Source organism: Prinia subflava, chromosome 3 (assembly GCF_021018805.1).
Source record: "Prinia subflava isolate CZ2003 ecotype Zambia chromosome 3, Cam_Psub_1.2, whole genome shotgun sequence".
Lineage (NCBI taxonomy): Eukaryota > Metazoa > Chordata > Aves > Passeriformes > Cisticolidae > Prinia > Prinia subflava.
Window position 1 is genome coordinate 1,671,896 of NC_086249.1, and position 22,735 is coordinate 1,694,630.

A 22,735-nucleotide genomic window follows, 5' to 3' on the forward strand; every position below is an offset into this window, starting at 1 on the left:
AAAAGCATAATGTTCAAAAGAACTCCCAGAAGCCGAGTACTGCAGTCTTCCTTGTTATGGGTGATATGAGAGCTGCTAAATGTGAATTATTTTAAAATAGCACTGCTATAGCAGCAATGATCTAAGAAGCTAGATAAAGCTTTTAGGAAAGGAGAATGTTGTAACACCTTCTGCCTTGAGGAGTTGTGATGAAGGAAAGAAGTAAATGAGATTTTGAGTTGAAAGCCATTAATCATGTTGTATCCTAATACAGTGGTAGATCATATTTTAATTTCTGGTATTGGGTGGTACTATTATTTGGCATTCAGCTGTCCTCACTTCTCAGGTAAATAGACTGGTTATACTCAGGGAAGAGAAGGGTGTTCTACCCCTCTTTGATCTGTCTACTGAGAAAGCCAACAAGACTTCCAGTTATGGTGGTGGATTCTGTGTGTGTGAGATATAAACAGCTGTTTATTTTCCATAAAGTAATAAGTCACCAGATGGTAAAGGTTTTTATCCATGCTGCTCTAGCTGGATTTGTATCAGTAAATTGGAGGTGAAAGGTACCATATGCTACTGCTAATCCCCAAAGTATTCATTATTCCTAAAACAATTTTCAACACCTTTTAGTGTTGACATCTCCCTTTCATTAGCATCCATAGTTATTTATGTGGGTAGTGTTCAGATGAAGTTTAACTTAGAGTATATGGGGTTTTATGTGAGTGTTCCTGAGATGGAGTGCCAACTAGAAAGTCAGTTGTCCTTGGATAGTGATTCAGTGGCTCATGTGAAATGAGCTGGTCATATCACTGCAGTCTCCAGTGGGTATGGACTGTCACCAGCAGCCCCAGCAGAGAGGCAAACTGCAGATTGGTGTGATAACTTGGGAAGTGATATGTGTTTGGGTGGATAATAGCCAGTTATTACTACCAAAAAATGTTTTACTGTGAGCAATGGTGCTTACTGTCACTGCTGGCAAGGATTTACTAGACTGGGGTGAGACTTGATCTGAGGTCCTGGGAGCAGAGCTTATTGAATATTAAAGATAAGATCGGACCTTGGTGACTGTGTGGGTAGATGGCAGTTTTGGAGGGAGTTGTGAAGGAAAGGGTTAGTGGTGAAGGAAAGGGTTAGTGTTGAAGGAGTTTACCTAGATCAAAATTTTTCAAGACTGGGCGATGATCAGTCCTGGGACACACTTAGGGGTTGTTCAATGGCTGGATGTTCTTCAACCTAGTAAGTGTTCAGGGTGATGATCAGCCAGCTTTCTGCAGAAAGCACCCTGACTACAACATACTGCCTCTAGAAACACCTTGCAGCAGATTCCTCAGCAATGTGTCGATATATCTGTTAACAGGTTGCTTTTTGAAAGTGATAGCCATAAGATTTCCAGCATGATATCAAGAAAAAATTTCAAAGCAAGTAAATGTCAAACCTTATGCTGACAGTTGGAATAGGACTGCATTTTTTCAGCCTTCCTTTAAGAAACAAAGGCTGTACCAGTAGTTGATGTCTTCTGCAGAGGAGTAGGTCACGAAACCACTTTCCATAATAAGTTATGAGGTGAACTCTCAGACCCTGAAACCACAGAACACATTTATCTGTGTGGTTCTGTCTGCTCAGGAGGCACTGGAAGATGTCAGTTTGGCAGCTGCCGTGTTTCCACCCTTGGCACTGAGCAGTGCCAAGCACCCTTCCTGCCTGTGCCATTTGGAGGACCAGTACAGCGCTGCGTGTGCCAGAAGTGAGCACCCACCAAGGCCAGGGCGTCCCTTCTTGGCCAAACTGGCCTGCCCTGTCATCACTGGGGAGTGAGCTTGGCCTCCCTACCCATGGCAAGGTGAGGATAGGGGTCTTGCTGAGAGGACACCTGCTGCCAGTGCAGGTGAAATGACCAGGGTGATGTGGGCTGCCCCATGGGATGATCCTTTGCAGGCCAGCAATTCCCAGCTGCAGCCAACCTGCTTTTCCAGAGCTCAGTTGCTGATCAAGGCAGCAGATCAGCACTGACCAAACCATCACTTGTGTGTTCTGTGAGGACCCCTAATGTGGCAGCAACCTGAGGGAGCTTATAGTCCCAGAGGACTTAGAATAACTTACCAAGAAGGCAAGTTAGCCTTCACTGAATTCAGTCTGTGCTACCCTGCACAGGATCTTTGTCTCTAAACCACTGCCCTGAACCCAAGTTAAGCTGGCAGTCTTCCCTCTTAGAATGATATCAACTGTTTGTGGTCTGCATATTTTATGGCAGCTTTACTGAGCTGACACTTGCTTGGTAGGCTGTGGTTGCTTTGGTCTTTCTTGCTGATGCTCAGGAGAGCCCTGTTTTTCCATATGGTATTTGGAAGGCAGCTGCAAATGAGATTTAATCAGTTGGAATCAACCAAAAACCTTTAAACTAGAGTAGTTTGCTGTCAGTTCTTTGTCCTGCCCTTGGAAAGACCCTATAAACACAGGTGGATAAGACTTCTTTCCATTTCTACAGTTTCACACAGACTTGTATCTGAGCTGTTGTTGCTGACTCAGACTGAAGCCAAGTTTGGTCTTTTGTCTTTCTCCGAATCTTTTGCTCCTTCCTCCCAGCCTCAAAAGCATTCCAAAGTGGGATCCAACTGATATGGATGTAGAGCAGTTAGTATTGCTGTTGCTAGTGGGCTGAGCTGCTTCTTTAATTTGAATCAAGTTTTCATTAGGCCTTTCCAAGCTGAAAGCTCAGAGTGGCAGGGTTTTGAGGCAAGCACACTGGAGACACCAGATATCCTGAAATGATCAAATAATCCCAGATGTGTGAAACAGCTGATGGTCTTGGAAAATGCAGCCAAGAACATAGTAAGTAATGGCATTTTGCTGTACCAGTTCTGGTTTTTCAGCATTAATTTTATGTGGGATTTTGTGTGATCGTTCATGTAAAGCTGGAAAAATATTTCTGATTTTCAAATTTGGTCCCTGAATGCATCCTCTGTTTGATGACTGATCTTTGCTAAATTTGAGATTTCCCATTTCCCAGGGCAGAACAGAGACAGACCCCAACCATTGTATGTCAGGAGGCTTAGTTAACTAGAGCTGGTTTAAGAAATGTTCATGAGAGGTTCATATGAGTGTTAGAGAATTCTCATCTTTGGTTTTCTGTATTACAGGGCTGAACAGCTCTCCTGTTTTTCATTGGGTTGTCTTGTGCGGTTTTGTCCCCATGACCAAGTTTTTCATGTTCTAAAATCACCTGCTTTTTGCACACAAGTAACTAAAGAGTGGGAAATTTTGTTAAGTGCTTATGAAACATACTGGTCATCACAGCTAATCAGGTTTTTATTTCATTACAAGGGGTGTTGCAGTGCTCCATCTGGAGAGGAACAGTGCATAGTTTTCAAGTTTGTTCACAGGCAGCTGTACTTGATACAAGACAGTTCTTGAATAGGTGCTGAGCAGTGAAGCTGCAGAACCTCTGCTCTGTGGGTCATGCACATCCCTCACTAATATTTCAGAAGTAAGATTTTCCAGGTAACCTCCAAGGATAGATGAACAGAGCATACTCAATCCTTCCTCCCTGCTTATCTCTGGGTGTGGCAGCAGCAGGCTGCAGAGGGCTGACTGGGCACAATGCTCAGAGTTCTGCCCTCCCCTTTGCAAAGCAATGTTAAGGATAATTACATAAAAGCAGCTTATTGCCTTAAAGGTTTATCAAATAATAACTATTATGGGGTGTTTCTTCTCTTCCTTTTGTAGGGAAAAAAACCTTTAAAATATAACTTCTTTATTCACTTTGTTTTTCCTGACATGACTTTATTCCCTCTTTCCAGGCTAAATGATCCCTTTTTAGAGACTGGTTTGGTCTGCCTGCAAACTGTGGACTGGTTCTCTGCTTTGAACACCTTACCAGCAGCTTCTATTTCCTTTATTCTCTTGGTGGATAAGTGAAAAGCTCTCATGTGCTTTGCTCTTTGAAAAATGTCCGTGGTGTCATCGATGTTCTTGGAGATAACCCCAAAGCATTTACCATCAACCTTACTCTCAAGTCACATACCCACTGCTTCTGCTTTTGTTAGCTGGTGTATACAGTGTTACACTAGATGCCCCATTGGGAGCATCTGTGTAATGCTGAAGGTTTAAGTCTCTTGAAGGGTCAGTCTCTGTGTTTATGAGACTCCCATTCACATTCCCTGCCAGCCTTGGGAGGACATTCCAGTGTGGGATCGTTTTTGAGACTTGCTGGGGTTTTTTTAACAGATATTCACATGCTGACTTTATAAAAGTTGCTGTGGTGGGAAGAAGAGCAAAGTGAGGACTCCATATGGAAGAGCTCTCTAGACCACGCCGCCTTCCCATCATGGCTGTGGGTTTGCATCCATGCCTAAGGGGGGGACAGGTAAAAGCAAACACTAAAAATAGGCGTAGGAAGGTTTTTCTGATTTTTGTTGTCGTTATTGTTGTTGTTTCTGCTTGTTTTGTTTTAATTTTTTTAAATCAAAACTTTAAATAATAAAGGATAAAAAAGGGAAAAGAAAGCTGTGTACCAGTCTCTGGTTTACTGGAGGACTGTATAAAGCATTCTTTTGGATCAAAACATTCTGATCTTTCCATGGGATGGGAAGAAAAGCCATCACTGCCTTACAGAGCAGATGATGGGATCTACAAACAGTTAACTGCAGTCAGTCACCTGTGGGTCACAGTAGGAGACAAGTCCTGTGCCACTGCTGGAAGTGTTTTGCATCCCCCTCCCTTTCAGAGAGAAGAGATCATATAATCACTGTGTAATCTTCTTTAGGTGAGGCTGAGTGAATTTCCTGGTAGCTGTCTCCCCTGAGTAGATGGAAATCTTCCACACTTTGGGTTGCTTGTAAGCTCACCTCTGAAAATCTACCTCTTCCTTTACTTTCTTTTATCCAGCCACATGCCTGTGCTACCACATAAAGTTTTGATGTATAGCCATATCCTTTATTGTTCCTATTTTCATTTCTGTTCAAGCTGTCAGCCTCTTCAGAAAGACATGATTTCCCCATATGGTAATCATCTGTGGAGATGCAATTGCAAGCCTAATTAACACCAATTCTAATTTGTGCTTAATAGATTTTTGAACAACATTTAAACCTCCAATGATTCAAGACAGATAGTTGTATTTTGTTGGTTTAGTTGTATAAATGAGAGCTGGGGGCAATGTCCCCTTCTAAAGGGTCAGGCTTTAGGTGTCATTTACTCCAACTTATATATTTAGTACAGAAACATAATCCTTAGATATGCTGATGGTAGAACTGATTTTTAAAAACTATGAATTGGCATCTGTCTCACAAAATGCTGGTATAGAGGGTATTCTCATCCCAAAACAACTGAGTTGGAATCTACTTCTGTGTTTAACTGGAAACACAGGAAAACTAAAAGCACAGGCTCAGAGCAGCTGTAGCACCTTGGGCAAGATGACATTTTATTCCTGCAAGCTGCTGCCATGCCCCAGGCAGAGCTGCTCAGTGAGGTGGGTCACCCAGCAAGGATGAGTAGCAGCACAAGCAAGAGTCCAAGAGGACAGGAACTCAACCAAAATTCCTGGGGGGTCATTAACAGTCTGGAATAGGAGAGCCAATTAGTGGTAAATAGGGCAAAACCAAAACTTTCCTGCTTGGTCTGACAAATGAAAAAAATCCCAGGCCAGGAATAGCTTTGGATTTTTCTCCTAGTTGCAAAACCAAAGCAAAAGGTTCAATATTATGTAGATTATGCATCTGTTCCCAAACTGGATCAGGTAGAAGGATAAGACAAAAATGCTGCTGGTGTTGTAGAATTCTGCAAATAAACCAAGCACCACAAAAGTCCAGTGAGTTTTCTACTAATATTACAAACAGTAACAAGGCCTGCCCCATTTCCTATGCTGTATAGAGTCAGTCTATGTCTGTCCTACAATGCTTACAGAGAGACAGATTCATTGGTATTGGCGAATATTTTTGCTTTGTGTTTTATAGGACAAGATGACAGTTCCTGTGCAGGAGCTCTAGCACCTTTGCATGCCTCTCTTCACAGAATCCATGTGGCAGAGGGCTCAAAGTCCTCTCATACTCCTGCAGTCCTTTAGAATAAGGACCAATTCCAGAAGGCCTGATGAGAAATGTGAATGAAAGTCTCAATTATTAAAGGCTTTTTTCCTTCTAAGGTTTAAGCTGTAAGTTCTTAAAAACTAAAAAGTTTATTCACGCACTTCCTTGGTTTGGATGACATAGGAGAAATTTGTAGTTTCAGCTGTTTCTGAGAACCTGAAAAAGCCTGTTTTCTGGAACTAAATTGTTACCCACAGTACATGCAGCTCCACTCATGTACTGGGAGCAGTACATGAAGCTCCCAGTCTGGGGCTTCATGGAAGACAGACACAGTTATTTGGTATCTTTTAGCTTCTTGCGGGGCAAGCTCTGTGCTTTGCAAAAAAGCAAATACAAGACAAGTACACAACTCCTGAACGGCTGATAGTCTTGCAGCTCTGAACATTTGTTTTCTGATAGAATTTCTGACCCTGGTAGAATTGTACCACTGTGTATTGGTGCCTTGATGTTTAAAAGTGAGGCTGCTGTGTGTTTGAGATCCTCTGTTAAAGGAGATCTGGCAGCATCCTGGGGGACCTAATTTTCTTCTGTGTTTCCAGCCTTGAGGGGAGCCACAGATGCTGATAGACCTGTCAGCATTTAATAAACAATACCTACTTTTTTCCATGCTCTTAAATTAAGCCAAGTCATTCAAACCTGCACTTTTTACTTTTATCAAGTGAAAAAGAAGATGCTAACTAAGATAATAGACTGATAGATTTGTACACAGAGCTGGTTGGGTTGTGGTTGGCTTTGTTGTGATTTTGGGGTTTCTTTGGTTAGGGTATTTAGTGTTCTTTATCTTTGCCTTGGATTGGGAAAGTATCAAAGAAAGTCAATAATTCATTAAGTTCTTGGCTTTTTGATTAGGGATGCAACACCTTCAGAAGAGTTTAACTGAAAGCAAAGCACTCAGGTATGTGCTTTCCTGCATGAATTTTCAGACTATAACCTTGCAAATGTTAATGAGCTATATTTGGCTCTTTTGTTAGCAAAGGAGTTTAACAGCTTAGCCAACTCTGTTAAAACGAAACAGCTTTCTGATCCTACACACACAAATACTCATAGCTAAGAAGCCTTCTCCATGTCAAACTCATTGCCTCTACATGAATGTTATAGAAAAAATAGTTTGGAAATAATTTTTATTGTAGTGAAGAGATACCATCATGTTCATATGTATATACACACACACAAAGAAAACATCACTGTATATTCACTGAAACACCTCACACTCAGTGAAGCCAAGCCTCACCTCAGCTTGTGCACAGCAGAGTACCTTGAAAACCTCTGTGACCCCAGCTGCCATCCACTGCTGCACCCAGCAGGAGCAGCCCCAAATCTCCCAGGGCTGGCAGCTGAGCTGCACAGAGACAGGTCTCAGGCTGCTGCCACCCTGAGCCCAGCAATTCTCTGCTCTGGTCACAGGCCCCAGAGTTCTGGGGTGGCTCAGCAGTGCTGCTGCAGGGCGACAAGAGTGGGCTGTGCCTCAAACTCTGGACCAGCTGTTCTGACAGCCCGTGGGCCAGCCAGCAGAGTGGGGCCTCTGTCTCGTAACATCTGGCCACAATGTTCAGCAGCACCATGTCATTTCCTGCTGTCTGGTATTATTTGGCTTTCAATGGTTCATAGAAGCATTTCTTTGACAGATATCAGGCTCTGATACCCATCCCCTGCCACTCAAGGCAAGAAGGTACTACACAAGTGATCCAGTGGGGTTCTCCAGGACACATAGAAAAATTGCGTTGAAATATTCTGTTGTTCAGCTAAGCTGCCTAAAGACAATCAAGTATTTCTCACTATCATTTTAACTGTAGAAAGTATCAGGTGGCTGTTGGCACACATGGGCCTAGAACTACAGATGTAGAAATAAATCACTTGGCCTTTTTTGCTAGCACAAGTAATGTGATTGCCATTGGTGCCCTAACCCTGACAGCTGTGTCAATGACTTAAACAAAAGACCTTGGGTGACTGAACAGAGCCTCAAACAAAGCTTAACATACAGTCAGAACTCTCTTCATAACTTGAAGATAAAATTCCATTTCTTTACTTGGAAGTCCCCATCTCAATTCAGCTATTTCAAAATGTTTCAGGCTGACTTCTTCTGTTTAAGGAATTCTATGCTGATTTCCAATAAATGAAAAATAATTTCAGTTTTCACCTTCCCTGCAGGAAAGTGCTGACATCTACTAAATGTGCATGGACTTAAGTACCTGATTTTGAAAGGGAGCTCATGGCAGGTTATTGCCCAGTTCAGTAATTTCAAATATTAGTTGGCTGAATTCAACACTGAGTAAACACTAAATATAATAATAGATATAAAAGAAGGGGCATAAATGCCAGTGTAGTATTTCATTATTAAAACTAGTCAGCTTTCTATTTCAACAGCCAAATCCATTCTGAAAACAAGCTGAGAAAGAAACACACAACAAATAAATAATGCAATTGACTTACAAAATAGGAAACAAAATGTCTACATACAAAAAGAGTAAAAATCAATGTTAGTCACTTAAGCTTCACAGAACATTTGTATGATAGAAGCCCTTCTGTGCCCCAGCTTGTGTGCCTGCCAGAACGAGCTGGAGAACCAACCACCCTGGCTTTAAAGCCACTGTAGTGTGCTGCAGAAGCAGTGTCCTGCCTGGCCAGGGCTCCCTGTGGGGCACTGGCAGGCAGAGGTGATGCTGATTCCCAGGGAGAGCCCCCGGGGGGCTGCAGGCTCCGTGCTATCCTCTGCTCTGCTAATGCCAGGTGGCAAAATGTACATCAGGCATCTGCATGGAAGAAAAGCTTTTCCAGGGAGGTTTGGTTTGTGTCTGCTTTAAAATTTTGTGAATGCTTCAAAATAATTCTAACATAACTCTAACACAATAGTTCTCTCCTACAACTCATTCCTTTGCAAATCAAAAAATCAAATGTTTCCTTCTGCTAGTGTTTTATAGCCATAAAATTGCCACTGGAACCTCCAGTGAGGGGATAAAATGCCAGGCAGGGATTTTCAATGTGCATTTTATTTTGATTGTGCACATATCTTGTCTTATCCAAGGAAATTTTGTTTTTGCCTTTGCATACAAAATCTTTCAATGTCCATTTTGAAGTTAAAGAAAAATGAACTTTCATAAATTCTGCCACTTCTGATCTTCTCTTAAAAGTATCACTTTACACGGAAAAGCCAGAAAAAATGAGACAAACAGATATCTGTATATTTTAACCATTCATTTAGAAAATATCTGTATCCATCCATGCAATGTTAAGACTATAAGTAACTTTGCAGTTACATCTGAGCCCATTGCTGGGGCAGCAAGGTAGCATTTATCTCCCAGGTGTGTTCTATCAATCTCTTTTTTCCTTAAAGCAGCTTCCTGAAATGAAAAACAGAAAAACAGTGGTTAAGTTCATCTCTTTCAAACATTGGATTCAAGACTTATACAAGGCAGCCTTTACTACTTCCCAGCTACGGAAAATCTAGACACTGACCCTTTTCAAGATGGAAAAAATGAATGACTGACATGGAAAAATTGGAACTGTTGTTCCTTTCAATAAAAAAAAATATTGCTGAAGATCTGGGAATACAAGTTTTTTGCTGCTGTATACATTTTTAATAGGATGCCAAGGAACTGTACTGGTTTTTCAAAGTAACCCAGCAAGCTGTGGTTTGCTGCTTCCTACAGCAGGAATCCAGCTCATGAGAGTATGTATGTAAACAATTCAGTCCTTGAGGACCTCCTTTGTGCTTAGCTTTCATCAAAGCGCACAGCTCAGACTGATTAATCATTTGGAATTGCAAAGTTGCTGTTACCATTGGCGCCCACCATACCAGACAAGACTGTACCAGTGAGCTGTCAGGTGTTGATCAGTTGCCAAATCCTGAGAACTCAAGATAAATTAGCATTTTTGGTTTATGTTTTTAGAATTTCTGTTTTTAAACAAAGCACTGGGCAATGGGAATTAGACCAGAAGAATTAATAAGATTCTATCAGTGCTTTCAAGGACCTAAACTGATATCAGAGCTCTGACAGCCATTTACTCTGGGATTCCTCTTCAGTGCCTTTTTTTTTTTTTTTTTTTTTCCTGGGACTTCTGAGATTATTAAATTCTGTAAAACGGATGAACCTCTTCCAAAATAATTGTTGCAATCTTAGCCTCTAGTGTCCTAGTATTTCTAGAACCTTAAAAATAATACAGTGATGTAGAAAAGGCCACGGGACAAAATACCAAAGGAGTTAGTTATCCAGAGAAGACATTTCACTCACATTTGGTGCTGCCTCACAAACTCTGCGAACTGGCGGTCTTTAGCGTAGAGCTCTATAATTCGAATTCTGTCCTGAATTTCCTAGAATACAATAAACAGAACTGTAAGTACACAATAGTAATCAGAATGCTACTGAAATAACTGATTTCTGCGTTTTGGGAAATAAAGCTCCTATGTGCTGTTATTTCAAAGAGTGGGGCTTGAAGCTGGGCACTCCATTGCTAAAATTCTTCTTATTTTATATATTTTATTATAATTATTCTTTTTTTATTATTTTTTTAAGTGAAGCACTTCATTTGGATTCACTAATACTTCACTTTTAAATCAAAACCAGGGTTTGGACAGAGTGCAGCATTTCAACAGGCTTTAACAAAACCATTTATCTCTCAGAGATACTTTGCCTACCACCAGCCTACCAGCTACAGACTGGATTCACACCTCTCAGAGTTGCATAAGGATCTGTGGTTAGTTCTGGAATGTAAATCCCTTCTCTTTAGCCTTCTAGAGTAAACCTTGGATGCTGTGCATACAGGAAGACATAAGATGAGATCTAACTTGCAGGTTATAGAAAGACAAACTTTAAAAACAATCAGGGAAAGCACCCTGTGAAAAGTACTGGATGTACCAATTTTTCACTGTACTACTCTTACAAAAGATAGTTGGCTAGATAAAAGATAAATGTTATGTCAAGTATGGCATCAAACCTCCCCAGCTCCCATGAAGTTACTGAAGGGATCAGCTCCTTTATTATGTGAAATTCATTAAAGGTCAGAACAAAACTATAACTTTCTCTAAAGCAAGCAGGGAAAGCAAGCTTTTCTGTCTTTCTTTAAATAGTTGCAGCAGCTGCAACCTGTTTATCTAGAGCCTAGATCTGGGGAAAGATCGGGCCCACCTCTGAGGTTGGAAGTGTGGAATAAGCTTACTGTTTCCATGATCTTTCCCGTGCCACTATGAAAACAAGGTCATTTACCTCCTTAGTAAGCTCACTGTTTTCATAAATGTGCCTGATCTCTTCACTGCTGTAGTCTGTGGATGTCTCTGCACTGGTGGAACTGTAGGACGTGAGCTGCGGGTACCTCCGGTAATAATGGCTGTAGCCAGTCGTGTCACTCTCATACATGGGGTTGTATTTAACTGCATTCTCAATGGACGAGAGGCTGTCACCCTGCCTGGGGGAGCAATAAACAGACTGTCAGCTTCTCTGCAGCCTGGAGGAGCAGCAGATAGACTAAGGAAGCCTGGCATTTTGAGTGCCTGTACATCCTGTTGCTTGTAAACTGTGTGATATAAGACTTAGCACAGAATTATCCTTATTGTAGCTGATGTGTTTTAAAATATTAGATGGTGTCACCTACCCCTGGGAGTCCCCAGTATCACTCTTTGTGTACTGGTCTCGAAGGGTCCTGGCCAAGAAGAAGATGACAGCAGATGCCACAAGAAGGAATCCTGCCACAGAAGCAATTGCAATACCCACGACCAGTGGCTCAGACACGTATTCCTCACAGTGCTCCCCTCTGTACCACCAGTTCTCTCCCACACGACACCTGCAGCAAAGAAACACAGGGAAACTGCACACCTGCAAAACCTTTGGTTCATGTATTTAAGGTCCTGTTATGATGTGCCCTAAGTTAAGTCGCCCCAATAAGTATCTTTGCATTGTCCAATCACCAATTTTCTTTATTATTGTTATTATTATTGACATATTTTTTTGTAGATAACCATGTAACAGTCTGAGTTGAGAGAGACCTTTAAAGGTCATCTACTCCCCTGCAATGAGCAGGGACATCTTCAACTCGATCAGGTTGCTCAGAGCCCCATCAAATCCAGGGGTGGGGCACCTACCATCTCTGTGGAAAACCAGTGTTTCCCCACCACCACTGTAAAAAAATTCTTCCTTCTATATAGTCTGAATCTACCTTCTCTCAGTTTAAAACCATTACACCCTGTCCTATCACAACAGACCTTGCCAAAGAGTTTGTCCTCACCTTTCTTATAAGCCCCCTTTAAGTACTGAAAGGCCACAAAAAGGTCTCCCAGGAGCCTTCTCCAGGATGAACTACCCCAGTGATGGAATTGAATGAAGGCAGGTAAAACAGCAAAAGGGTCATGCATTTGTGGTGGAAAATACCTGTGCTTTATGAAATTTACAGCAGCCTGTGAGGTGTTAGACTGGAGCCTTGCATGTGACATATCAGCACTGCAAAGGTAGAAAGCAGCTGTCTTTATCATCTTGCAATGCAAATGCTCAAAAGGTGTGTTAGCTGAGTAAGATGTTCCTAGTGTTGAGACCTTCACAAAGGTTAATAGGTACATAAAATAAATTACTCGAGGGAAGCACATGTCCAACACTGCATCTCTGAAATGGTTGCCCAAAACAGTATTCAGCATTTCTGCCTTAATGCTGTTTTGAACACAGGAACTATAGGGTTGTTATTATTGACTTTAAACATATCAGTAAAAATAATGTATCTGTGTTATATGTGTTTGGGAGTTTTTCTATAAAAATTCAAAGTATTGTAGTCTATTGTGACCATGCACAGCAATGAACCCTATTAATAAGAAACATCAGTAACTTAACTTTTCTCTCATAACGATCTGAAACTGTTTCTGAAAGTAGTAAGCAATACTTCAATTTTTTTCAAAAAGTTTTTAATAAATACTGGCTGGAACATGCTTGGTTTCAGATACTTACCTGCTTCTGATTAACTCTGTCACATAAATGTTTAAATGTATAATGCATCTGTGACAGTATCAAATTTTAAAGTTTTAAAACTATTTTTATTTCTTCTGTTAAATATTAGTAGTCTGAGATTGACTTTAGAGAAGTTCTAGGTAAACTTTAAAAAGAAAAATCACATGAAGCAACATAAATAACTACTGGTAGTAATACTCTTCTTTGTGGTGGTTTTCTTAATTTTTGTTGATAGGTACATTTTCTTTTTAAAAATAAACTGTTACATTGTTTGAAAAGTGAAAAAGTAAAGTGCCACGTCAGGGGCATCACCAATTTGTCTGTATCTTGTACAAAGTCTTTTTGATTACCTGCAAAATACAGCAATCCTGTTTAGATGCATCTATATCCTTTTTTCTTTCCTAAGCAAATATCTGGGGCTTGTTCCTTCATCCTTTTATGAACCCACATATTTCCCAAATGAACAATGATTTACTTTTATGCTTTTTTTTCACCAGACCAAAAGCACAAAAGTATTTAATGTATTTGTGCACTATCAATGTGATGTTCAGGTATAAATTTCTGTTATGGAATTAACTCTCATAGGTGCAATGACACTATAAAACACTTTGCTACTTGAGAAAACCTCTGAAAGTAAATTCTGCCCCCAAAGGTCAATAAAAATGATTTGAACAACTGAGTGGGTTCCATTACAACCACTATTCCTAGTCAGTTTTATTTTCTGATGTTTCTGTTCTATTTATTTGTTACTGTCTCATTTATGATATAAACAGGAAAACTAATGTTAATACCGGGACTTGCACTGAGCAGCGCAACATGAACGATAACCACAATCTACTCACTCGTTGCATAATGTCGTACAGAATTTTGGGCAAATCTTATAGAATGCTACAATAGGAGTTCTCCTCCAGGAAGCACAGCTTCCAGCAGCAGGGTGACCTACCTGCAGATGGCCCCTTGCCCGGGGCTGATGTCGCACTTGCCGTCGTTGAGGCAGAAGTTTGGCTGCAGATCACAAATGCTGTTGCACGGCAGCCCATCGATGCTGAGGTACCCAGGATTGCAGACACACTCAGCTTCCCCACTCCAGCGGTTTACCAGGCATTCAGAGAACTCGTTGCAGGCCTGGAACTTGCAGGGATCTGCTTGCTCGCCTGACAATACACAGAGCAAAAACTGCTAATGGAAGGGGAGAGCCTTAACTGGGACAAGGTGCTGGCTGCCATCTCTAATGGTCTCTGGTTAATCCACAAAAACAGAGTCTGCATCTTTTCTGAGTAACAAATGGTTCTGCTAAGGTGTATAAGCACTAGCAAATATTCCTCTGTCCACACATGCCAATGGCATGGCTAAGACCACCCAGCAAACAGTCAAAAAACAAATATGAAGTGATCTTTTTCATACTGGAACAGACAGTACCTCATATTTTCTCTGTCTGCTGGAACTCTGTTTTACAAATGAGCAAACCACAGGTGATCTCCAGTATTTCTTGCTATGGAAAACGTAGGCAGCACTTAGGGAAGGGCAGTGGGATGTCAGGCACTCACCATCTGCTGTGAGGGGATTTGCCTTTTTGTCTGCAAGGAGCACAAGCTTGTAGCATTCAAGATATCTCACTTGTATCAGGCTGACGTACAGCTAAACAATCAATATTGGAACATTTGCCATGCTAATTAGATCATCTTTAAAAGAGGCAGGGGAAAAAACCAAAGCAACCTTCTCCCCCTATCAGAGGAGTGAAGCAAAAGGGCCTGTCACTTTTTGGTGCAACCAAGACCTTACCACAAGCATGAGGCAGCAATTGTTACCTGTGCAGAAGCCCACCTGGCAGGTAAACTGGCTACCACTTGTGGGAATAACCATGTGGAGAAAGTTCATACCACACATGAAAGTAAGCTCAAGAGAGATGGGCACCACTGCTCCCCCACTCCCCAGGTCAAATACAGGAGCATTATACAGAGTACTCCATGAGTTAATTTTTCTCCATAGATCTATAGGGATCCCATACAGCTTTCTCTGTCTGGGTCCCACTTTGACCTTCATCTCTTTAGTCCTGGAATAGATTTTCATGTTTGTTTTTACTGTATGAAAAACTGTCTTTCTAAAGCCCAGCCTGTGAAAAGCAGAGAGCAGCCCCTGAGCTGTTGGGATCCTTAGCTGTTAAACCAGAAATTTTTCTGGATACCTTGCTTTAAGCTGCATTTGCCTGCTGTCCTTACCTGATTCCACATCCAGGGAGTATTTATCAATGGCCAGGTTCATGGTGTGATATGCAGTGTTGCAGAAATCTTCCAGGATCATGTACACCGCGTTGGTGACATTCCGAGGCACAGGTTTGGCAAATTTCATTCGACTGTTCACCACAATGCTGCCATTTCTGAAGTTCAGGATTTCCAGATTCTGGAATCCTGTCAAATTTGACTGAAGGTAGGGCACCAGCTGCAACACAGGGGATATGACAGAAAAGCTGAATCTTTGAGTCTCTCTCTACTCAAGCCATTGCACTGTTACTGCAGCAGACAATTAGAGGCTGAACGATTTTATCCAAATCCTCCATCAAGGGCATTAACCTTTACCCAGCTGAGGCTCTGTGGCAGCCTGCCAGGAGCCTGAGTAGTTCAGGCAGTTCTTAAGAGTATACCAATCTACAAGGAGTTTCTAAAAAATCTACAATTCAGAAACAGTTCTCAGGACACACGTTGGGATGTCCCTTGATCTAAGTACCTAGAATACTAGCCATTTCACAGATTTTTTCCTCCAAGCATGTCCCCCTTCCCTCTCTGCTTTGCTCTCTTCATCTCTCACAACAGTATATTTGTTTCAGTCAGAAGAGGGGAATTTCCCAGTTAAAATTTGGCAGTTGTTGCTATGTAACTCCTGTGAGGCTTTCCAAGTCATCAGCCAGGTTAGGAACAGCTTAGTTCCCTGAGCTACCTCTTACTTAGGACAGGGTGAATGTGTTGCAGAAAGGCTACCTGCTCACAGCTCCAGGTTCTCTTGCATCTTTCTCCCTATACACTAAATAAAGAGCACTCTGGAAGCAAGTAGGGGGAGTGTGGTAGTGACTTCAGCTACACTGCTATATTTATTGACACCAGCAGAGCAGCTGGTCCAAGCTGGCCCATGATAAGTTCTCCTTTAGAGAAGCTATTATCTGAATAAAAGATGAACAGCATCCCACCACCCATTTCTAGACAGACTTTTCCCCACAGAGAGACACAAATCTTATGTGTAAACACCAGTTTTAAGTCGCTCTCTGCAAAAGAGAGCCGCCTAAATATAATTTACTGACAGTTTTAGTCTATCTGGTAATGGACATTTAGCACAGAAGGGACTCTTACCAGTTCCAAGAATCGCTGCTCCAAGGCTTTGTACTCAGGGGAGTTCTTATTAAACAGGTCCTCTGAAAACATCATGTTGGTAACCCGCAGGCTGAAGAACACCACTAGAGCTCGGGACGGGACGGTGCTGCTGTAGTGGGTTTCATGTGTGGCCCAAGCCACACTGGCCATCTCTGTGGACTGCACATGAGTTGTTAGCTCCACGTGACTTTCAGTCACCCTTCTTCCCTCCTCAGTCCGCTCAGGAGAAAAGTGGACAGTGCTAACATGACCCAGGTCTCCTGAAACATCCAGGACTCCTGTTGTTTCATCTCCCAGCTCTGCCGAGGCAGCCACAGGCAATGATGGCGTGGATCCCACAGGAGGGAGATGGGATGGAAGCTCAATGGTGCTTGTTGTTACACTCACTGTTTGATAGTCCACAGCAGTGCTGAAGCTCATGGAAATGTGTGTGTCATGGTCTGTACCATCCTGCCCAGCAAAGCCCTCTAGGACGCTGCTGTGATCTATTACAGGAGGAACTGCAGCTGAACCTTGAGTAGCAGCTGGCATTGCTGGTTGCACTGTCTGACCTAAGGAGGCTTCCAGTGCCCTGTCAGTAGGCCAAACACCAACTGGTTCCTTCGCTGCTGATTCAGGAGTGTCTTGGTCTGCCAGTGATGAATCTAGGGCTTGCTGCTCTTCTGTGGAAGAGTCAGGCTTTACCACAGAGGGATCTGCAGTCAGAGTAGTTTCTAAAGAGATTGTGTCCAAGTGTCCTGTTGTAGCAGCTTCCATTACATCCAGTTGTTCCACTGTGAATAGATCTTCTACCACTGCCCTGTCTTCACTTTGGTGTTCAACTACTTCAGGTATTGTGTTCTGGCCTACACTAGACTCCTCAGGTTGCTCCACAGTGACAGTCCCTGCAGAGGTATGGAGACGATCTTCCACAGACAGATCTGTATATGGTGGTGAGACAGGGGCCTCTCCAGTTGGCATGACAAAAGAAGAATCATACATGCCCAGTGTTTCTGTCTGTGTAGATGGTTCCACAGACGATGGCTCTTCTGTCTGTAACAGAGGTACTTGCGGAGCTGTAGTCTCTGGAAAGACAAATATTTCAGACTCATCAAGGAAATCTTTTATATTGACTATCCCTTCATTCTCATCTTTGGAAAGATCATAATCTAATTTATTCCCAGAGTTAAGAATATAGTCTAAAATCATGCCTTCAGGAATATCCTCAGTTTTGATTAACAAAGACTCATTGTCATCTTCAAGCCAGCTATCAGGACCAGGGTAGAAAACTGGTTCCAGGGTTGCTTCTTCCCAAGGCCAGATACTTGATTCCATTTCTTTTCCTGAACCATCAAAAGCTGAACCAGACCCATCATCATATACAACTCTATCTCCAAGAAATATATCAGTTTCGTCTTCCATAGGGGGCACTTCTAAGGGAAAAGGAATTTCTTCCACAGAGTCTGCACTGTCACTGCCCTCAGGACTACCTTGGATTACTTCTTCCTTCTCTTTAATATCAGTCTCTATGACTGATGAAGAGGCCACTGTTGGTGCAGAAAGCAGAGGAACTGCATAGTCATCGGTAGATAGAGAATCTTCAGGCACAAGGTGAGAAGGACTTAAAGGCAAAAGTTCTTCAGATAGTCCAGTTTCTTCAAACATTAAAAATAAAACCAAATTGACAATTAGATGTTGTTTATGATAAAAAGTGTCAAATTTCATTAATCTTATTATTTGTAAGCCTGTGTTAAACATTCTTCATAATATATCCCAGCGTTTGTATGCCAAAATAATAAGGATCCCTGTCAACCTCTCCCACTTTCCATTCAGATATTCTATGGGCCAAGTCAAGACACACAAAATTACCTCTATGCTGTTTAACAAGTGCCATGTCTGTATCATTTCCAGAAGAGAGAAACAGGCATTATTAGCTATTACAAGCATTTTACCCTGGTATATATAGTCCTTGGATACATGCACACACAAAAGGAAAAAACTGGCAGAGAAAGATACTCAATTTTTAGACCTTTCTGAAAACTCATTTCAGTGAAGTATAATTTGGTGAGTATCAGAAAACACTGGTATCCAAATTTAAGGTTCAGTCAATGGCATTAACTTACCATCTGAAGAACTGGGGGCTGAAAGCCATTCCAGAGAGTCCATAGGATCAGGCTCTAACACTGGTACAGTGACTAAGTGAGAAGTCTCTAAATTCTGCCCATCAGGCAAAGAAGTGACATCAACCTCTGAGGAAAGTGGAGCTTCAGGTTCAAAACCAGCCTCATAGTCGATGTTCTCTGGTCTTGGCTGGATTTCATTGTCACTGGACTGCTCACTGTCAGAGGTGGAGTCTGGTTTGGTGTAATCAAAGGGCAAGGCGTTGCTGACAGTTGACTCATCTGCAGAAGGACGCTCAGCTAAAAAGGTGCTGTCCTGGAACATAAAGCCACTGTTAATATTTCCACTCTTACAGGAGAAACACTGATTGCCTGCACTGGGCTGAACACATAGAAGGGGTTAGCAGCAGGTAGTGGCCAAGTTTCAGACTGCCTCTGAGGGAGCAATGCACAGCAGCAGGACAAGTGGCAAACACAGACCCTTGGTCATCTTGAGCAATACACATGTAAAATGCACATCCTTCTCACAAATGTCATGTCCACTCATGTCCATCAAAAAGAGAAAGGAGCCACTAAGATTGCTTGGAGTGCAAGACCCCTTGGGGTATTAAGAGATTTACTATCTATATCCAACCCCATCTCCTTTCCTATGCTGAAAAAATGGATCTGTTCATCTGCAGCTAAATCAAAGACAAATGTTTGCCTTCCTAAAGCATGGTGAGGCTCTAACAGCTATTATTCATCAGCCACACAATTAATACAGTAATTCTAATATTTCAGTTAATATGATACGTGAAACAGTGTAGAAAGTGAACTTCAATGGATGTATGCCCAGTCATTATTTATTGATATCTTTTAGTTTGTGGGTATGAGAACCCAGGACAATAACAAAGACCAGAACATAATGAAGAGCATTTAGAAGCTGGAATAATTTTGTCTCAAAGCCAAGATACCTGTGCAGAAAAAAAAAAATCTATCAGCAGTAATGATGAACAAGAATGTGCACGCAGAATGAATTTGTGAATTGTTTGAATTGGGAAAAAATAATTCGTTGCTACATCTCAAATTTCCACACTGTTTACTTACTATTCTACATCCCAATCATTAGTTGGTTTACAGTTAAAGTAATCAGCATATTTCACCTTTGAATATTAATCTCCTATTATGGTGTCTGATGAGGTAATTATATTGGAAAAAGGCAATGAAGATATTGAGTTATTTGGTCAAGGCTACAAAAGCAAGCTGACAGCCTAAAGCTGAGGAATTAATACTTTACATGGATACCTGCCCCCATATAAATGCTGTGCTGCAGCAGGATATGGACCAAAAACCCTGTAGGGTATGAAAAACTGCCCAGCAATTTCAAGAAGCAGCAATTTACTAGGGGCTAACAAACTGCTGATGGTGACAAAGTGTACAGTGGACACATGTTTCTGTAACATGTATTACAGTTCAAAAACACTAATCATTTCTGTATCTCACCATCCCTGTCATATCTCTTTCTGTTGCTTGACCAGCAGTAATAACAGGAAGAATTCAAATACTTTTCAATTTGAAATTTTACTCCTGGTTGAAATGTGGGTGAATTAAATTTTCAGCTTAATTCAAATTGTATTTGAATGTTTTGGAAACAGGCCAGTTAAGGTTTTGGGGTTTTTTGCTTAAATTACTGGTTTATATGTATTGATCACATTTTAAAATGTCAGTTATGCCACCACAGTCTCATCAAATTTTTTAATTTATATGGTTAACAATCAGTTGAAAAGTATATATACCATAGAGACATGTGCACCAACAATTTTATTTTTGGCAAGACTAACCACTATAAATAAAGCTGTAAAAAGAGTAACTGCACAAAATTAGAAATAAATTACACATCTAAATTCCGTAAAGAATGAATTAAGATTATCAGCAATCGCTCCTTGGTACATTTATTTAATGTAAGCATTTAGTTGCCAGGGATTGCACTTCATCATTTATTTGAATGTGAATAAATGCTCCTATGGCAACTAACATTATTCAAGGATCCTTGTTACAGGGCAATATATTATACTAACAAGTTTAATATCATATTGGCTAGTTCTGGTTTTCACCAATGTAAAAGGCTTACAAATATGATAGATGGCTGTAAACAAAGGATCCCTTTCCCTGATTTTTCATTTTCTGCTGTCAGAAAGCCATTGTATTCAAGCCAGAGCATTCTACTTGTTACAACACAAACAAGAAAACAGGGATTTCAAAAACTAGACCTGCTTTTTGGTTTACTTTTAAAGACTGCTGCAAAACTCAAAAGAATTAGTAGTACCATCTACTAGCAATTGGATGGTGAAATCATGACAATCTCAGGTTATGTCATGATATTGGTATGTTAATAAAAATCCAGCTTATTCTCAAATCACCTATGGAAAACTACAGAAAAATTCTTTTCCATAGGTAACAATTCTACTTGAGAGCATCTTCTTGAACCATAGAGGCTTGACACCTGTGGAAATAATTGATCAGTTGTGTACTGTTTAAGAACATTCAGGATTTTCTTATATTTAACTGAAGGTACTTTGCAAATTACCTGTGTATTGCAGATTGTGCACAACTGGTTTGGGGATATACTTGATACCGTTTACATAATCAGATTTTTTGACTGAAGGCGAAGGAGCCTTTATTCAATGTCCATGATTAGAAACATATAACTTTGACTTTTTTTGGTTATAATAATATTCCCAAAAACTGGTTTAAAAATTATATTGAAAAGCTACCACTACTCTAAAATGTCTTCCTGCCCTGCACATCTGCCAGAGTAAAGAATGACAGAATTCCTTGTTATACTAAAATAAACATCTACAACATTTTACACTAGTTAGTTGTCTCCAGTAAGATGTTTCCAGTAAAGAGAAAGCCCTTTTCTGAAAGTTAACTTAAATTCATGTTTATCTACATCATATTTAATCCATTATGGTAAATCCACATGAATTTATATTTTAGACATCAATGATAAGTTTTTAAAAGTCAGAAAAACCTGTCATGAAATAAAGGACATTTTTCCTTCGTCCATTCTAACAATATTTGCATACTGTGAAATATTTTGCATACATAAAAATTTCAGCAGTTGGCTAAAATTAAATGTGTCTGTGTTCATAACATTTTCTCATGATGGACTGAGTGAGAACCTACCATCCAGAACAAATGGACTTGGATTTTAGGACGTGATCTGAACTCATTTCTTGTTGAAAGCACATCTGTGTTACAGAACAGCGTGGAGGGCAGAAACCAGCGGCCCAGACAATGATTCAGCACTCAGAAAATCTCTCTGCTGGCAGGACTGGCTGACTTGATCTCAGCATTGCTGGCACCTAACTCAGTATCTTTGCTTAAAGTCCCTTTGTACAGACATGGTCAGGGATACCAAATCCTCTGTCCAATACAGAACTCTAGTCTTTGTCTTGGATTATTCCAGAGGTGGTCAGAGGAGACAATTACAATTTCAAGAGACCAAAAAAAGAAACCAGTGCCAGTTATTTTCATCTTTTGCTATTAGGAGGATGGACAACACTTGAAAACCAAATTGAGAACTTTCTTTGAAAGAAATACCATAACAAAAGGAGCTTATGAAACTCAGCATTTTATCTCTGCTAGCAGCCAACTTTAGGATTTAGATCTATTTCTTCTTTCCAAAGAAAGGTGGTATCATGGAAGGAAGAACCAAATCTTTAGAGACATTTACAATCAAAATAAGACGATCACAGAAAACTGTTGGGCAGCAGACACCAGAATTATCACACGGGAGATTTCACCAGTTTTTACTCCAATATAAGGTGCACCTTCATATTACTTGCTCGGCATGAACAACAGGATAGAGAAGTTCTGGGTGTTAGCTACAATTCTACCTTGCTGAACTAAGTTGCTCAAATGTGCTCAGAACCATACTCACATCAAATTCCGGGCGCTCCAGCACAACTGGATGCTCAGTAATCCAGGATGGGTCCTCTGATGGGGGGTGCAGTATTTCCTTCACTGTGGAAATATAAAACACTTGGGATCTAAAGGCTGCTGTAACAGTCTGAGGAAGTTGTGTTGGAAGACTGACTGAAAAACCATCTCCGATTTCAGGTTTTGTAGTAAAATCTTCTCAAAAAGTTTGCCAGAGAGGTTTTGTTTCTGGAAATGCCTCCAAATCACTTACAGGAAGTGGAGGGGAAAGATGAGAACAAAGGGATGATAGCACTCTTTCATCACCTCTTGGGGGATCATTGAATATTCAGCAATAATCTGGGTATTTCCTTTGTGCTGCCTAA

At 41.0% G+C, this 22,735-nt stretch overlaps 1 protein-coding gene across 1 annotated transcript in view; it reads right to left on the bottom strand.

Moving 5' to 3' along the window:
- Positions 1-8,744: 8,744 nt before the first annotated feature.
- The window catches only part of IMPG2 (interphotoreceptor matrix proteoglycan 2), a 52,861-nt gene continuing 38,870 nt past the window's right edge, over positions 8,745-22,735 (bottom strand). The window contains exons 12-20 of the mRNA XM_063393744.1: positions 22,372-22,454; positions 18,450-18,762; positions 16,327-17,981; positions 15,205-15,424; positions 13,929-14,139; positions 11,649-11,837; positions 11,264-11,462; positions 10,292-10,371; positions 8,745-9,400 (exon numbers count right to left, since the gene is read on the bottom strand). Of these exons, the coding sequence (XP_063249814.1) occupies positions 9,388-9,400; positions 10,292-10,371; positions 11,264-11,462; positions 11,649-11,837; positions 13,929-14,139; positions 15,205-15,424; positions 16,327-17,981; positions 18,450-18,762; positions 22,372-22,454 (2,963 nt within the window). The 3' untranslated portion in view covers positions 8,745-9,387. The remainder of the gene's footprint in view (positions 9,401-10,291; positions 10,372-11,263; positions 11,463-11,648; positions 11,838-13,928; positions 14,140-15,204; positions 15,425-16,326; positions 17,982-18,449; positions 18,763-22,371; positions 22,455-22,735) is intronic.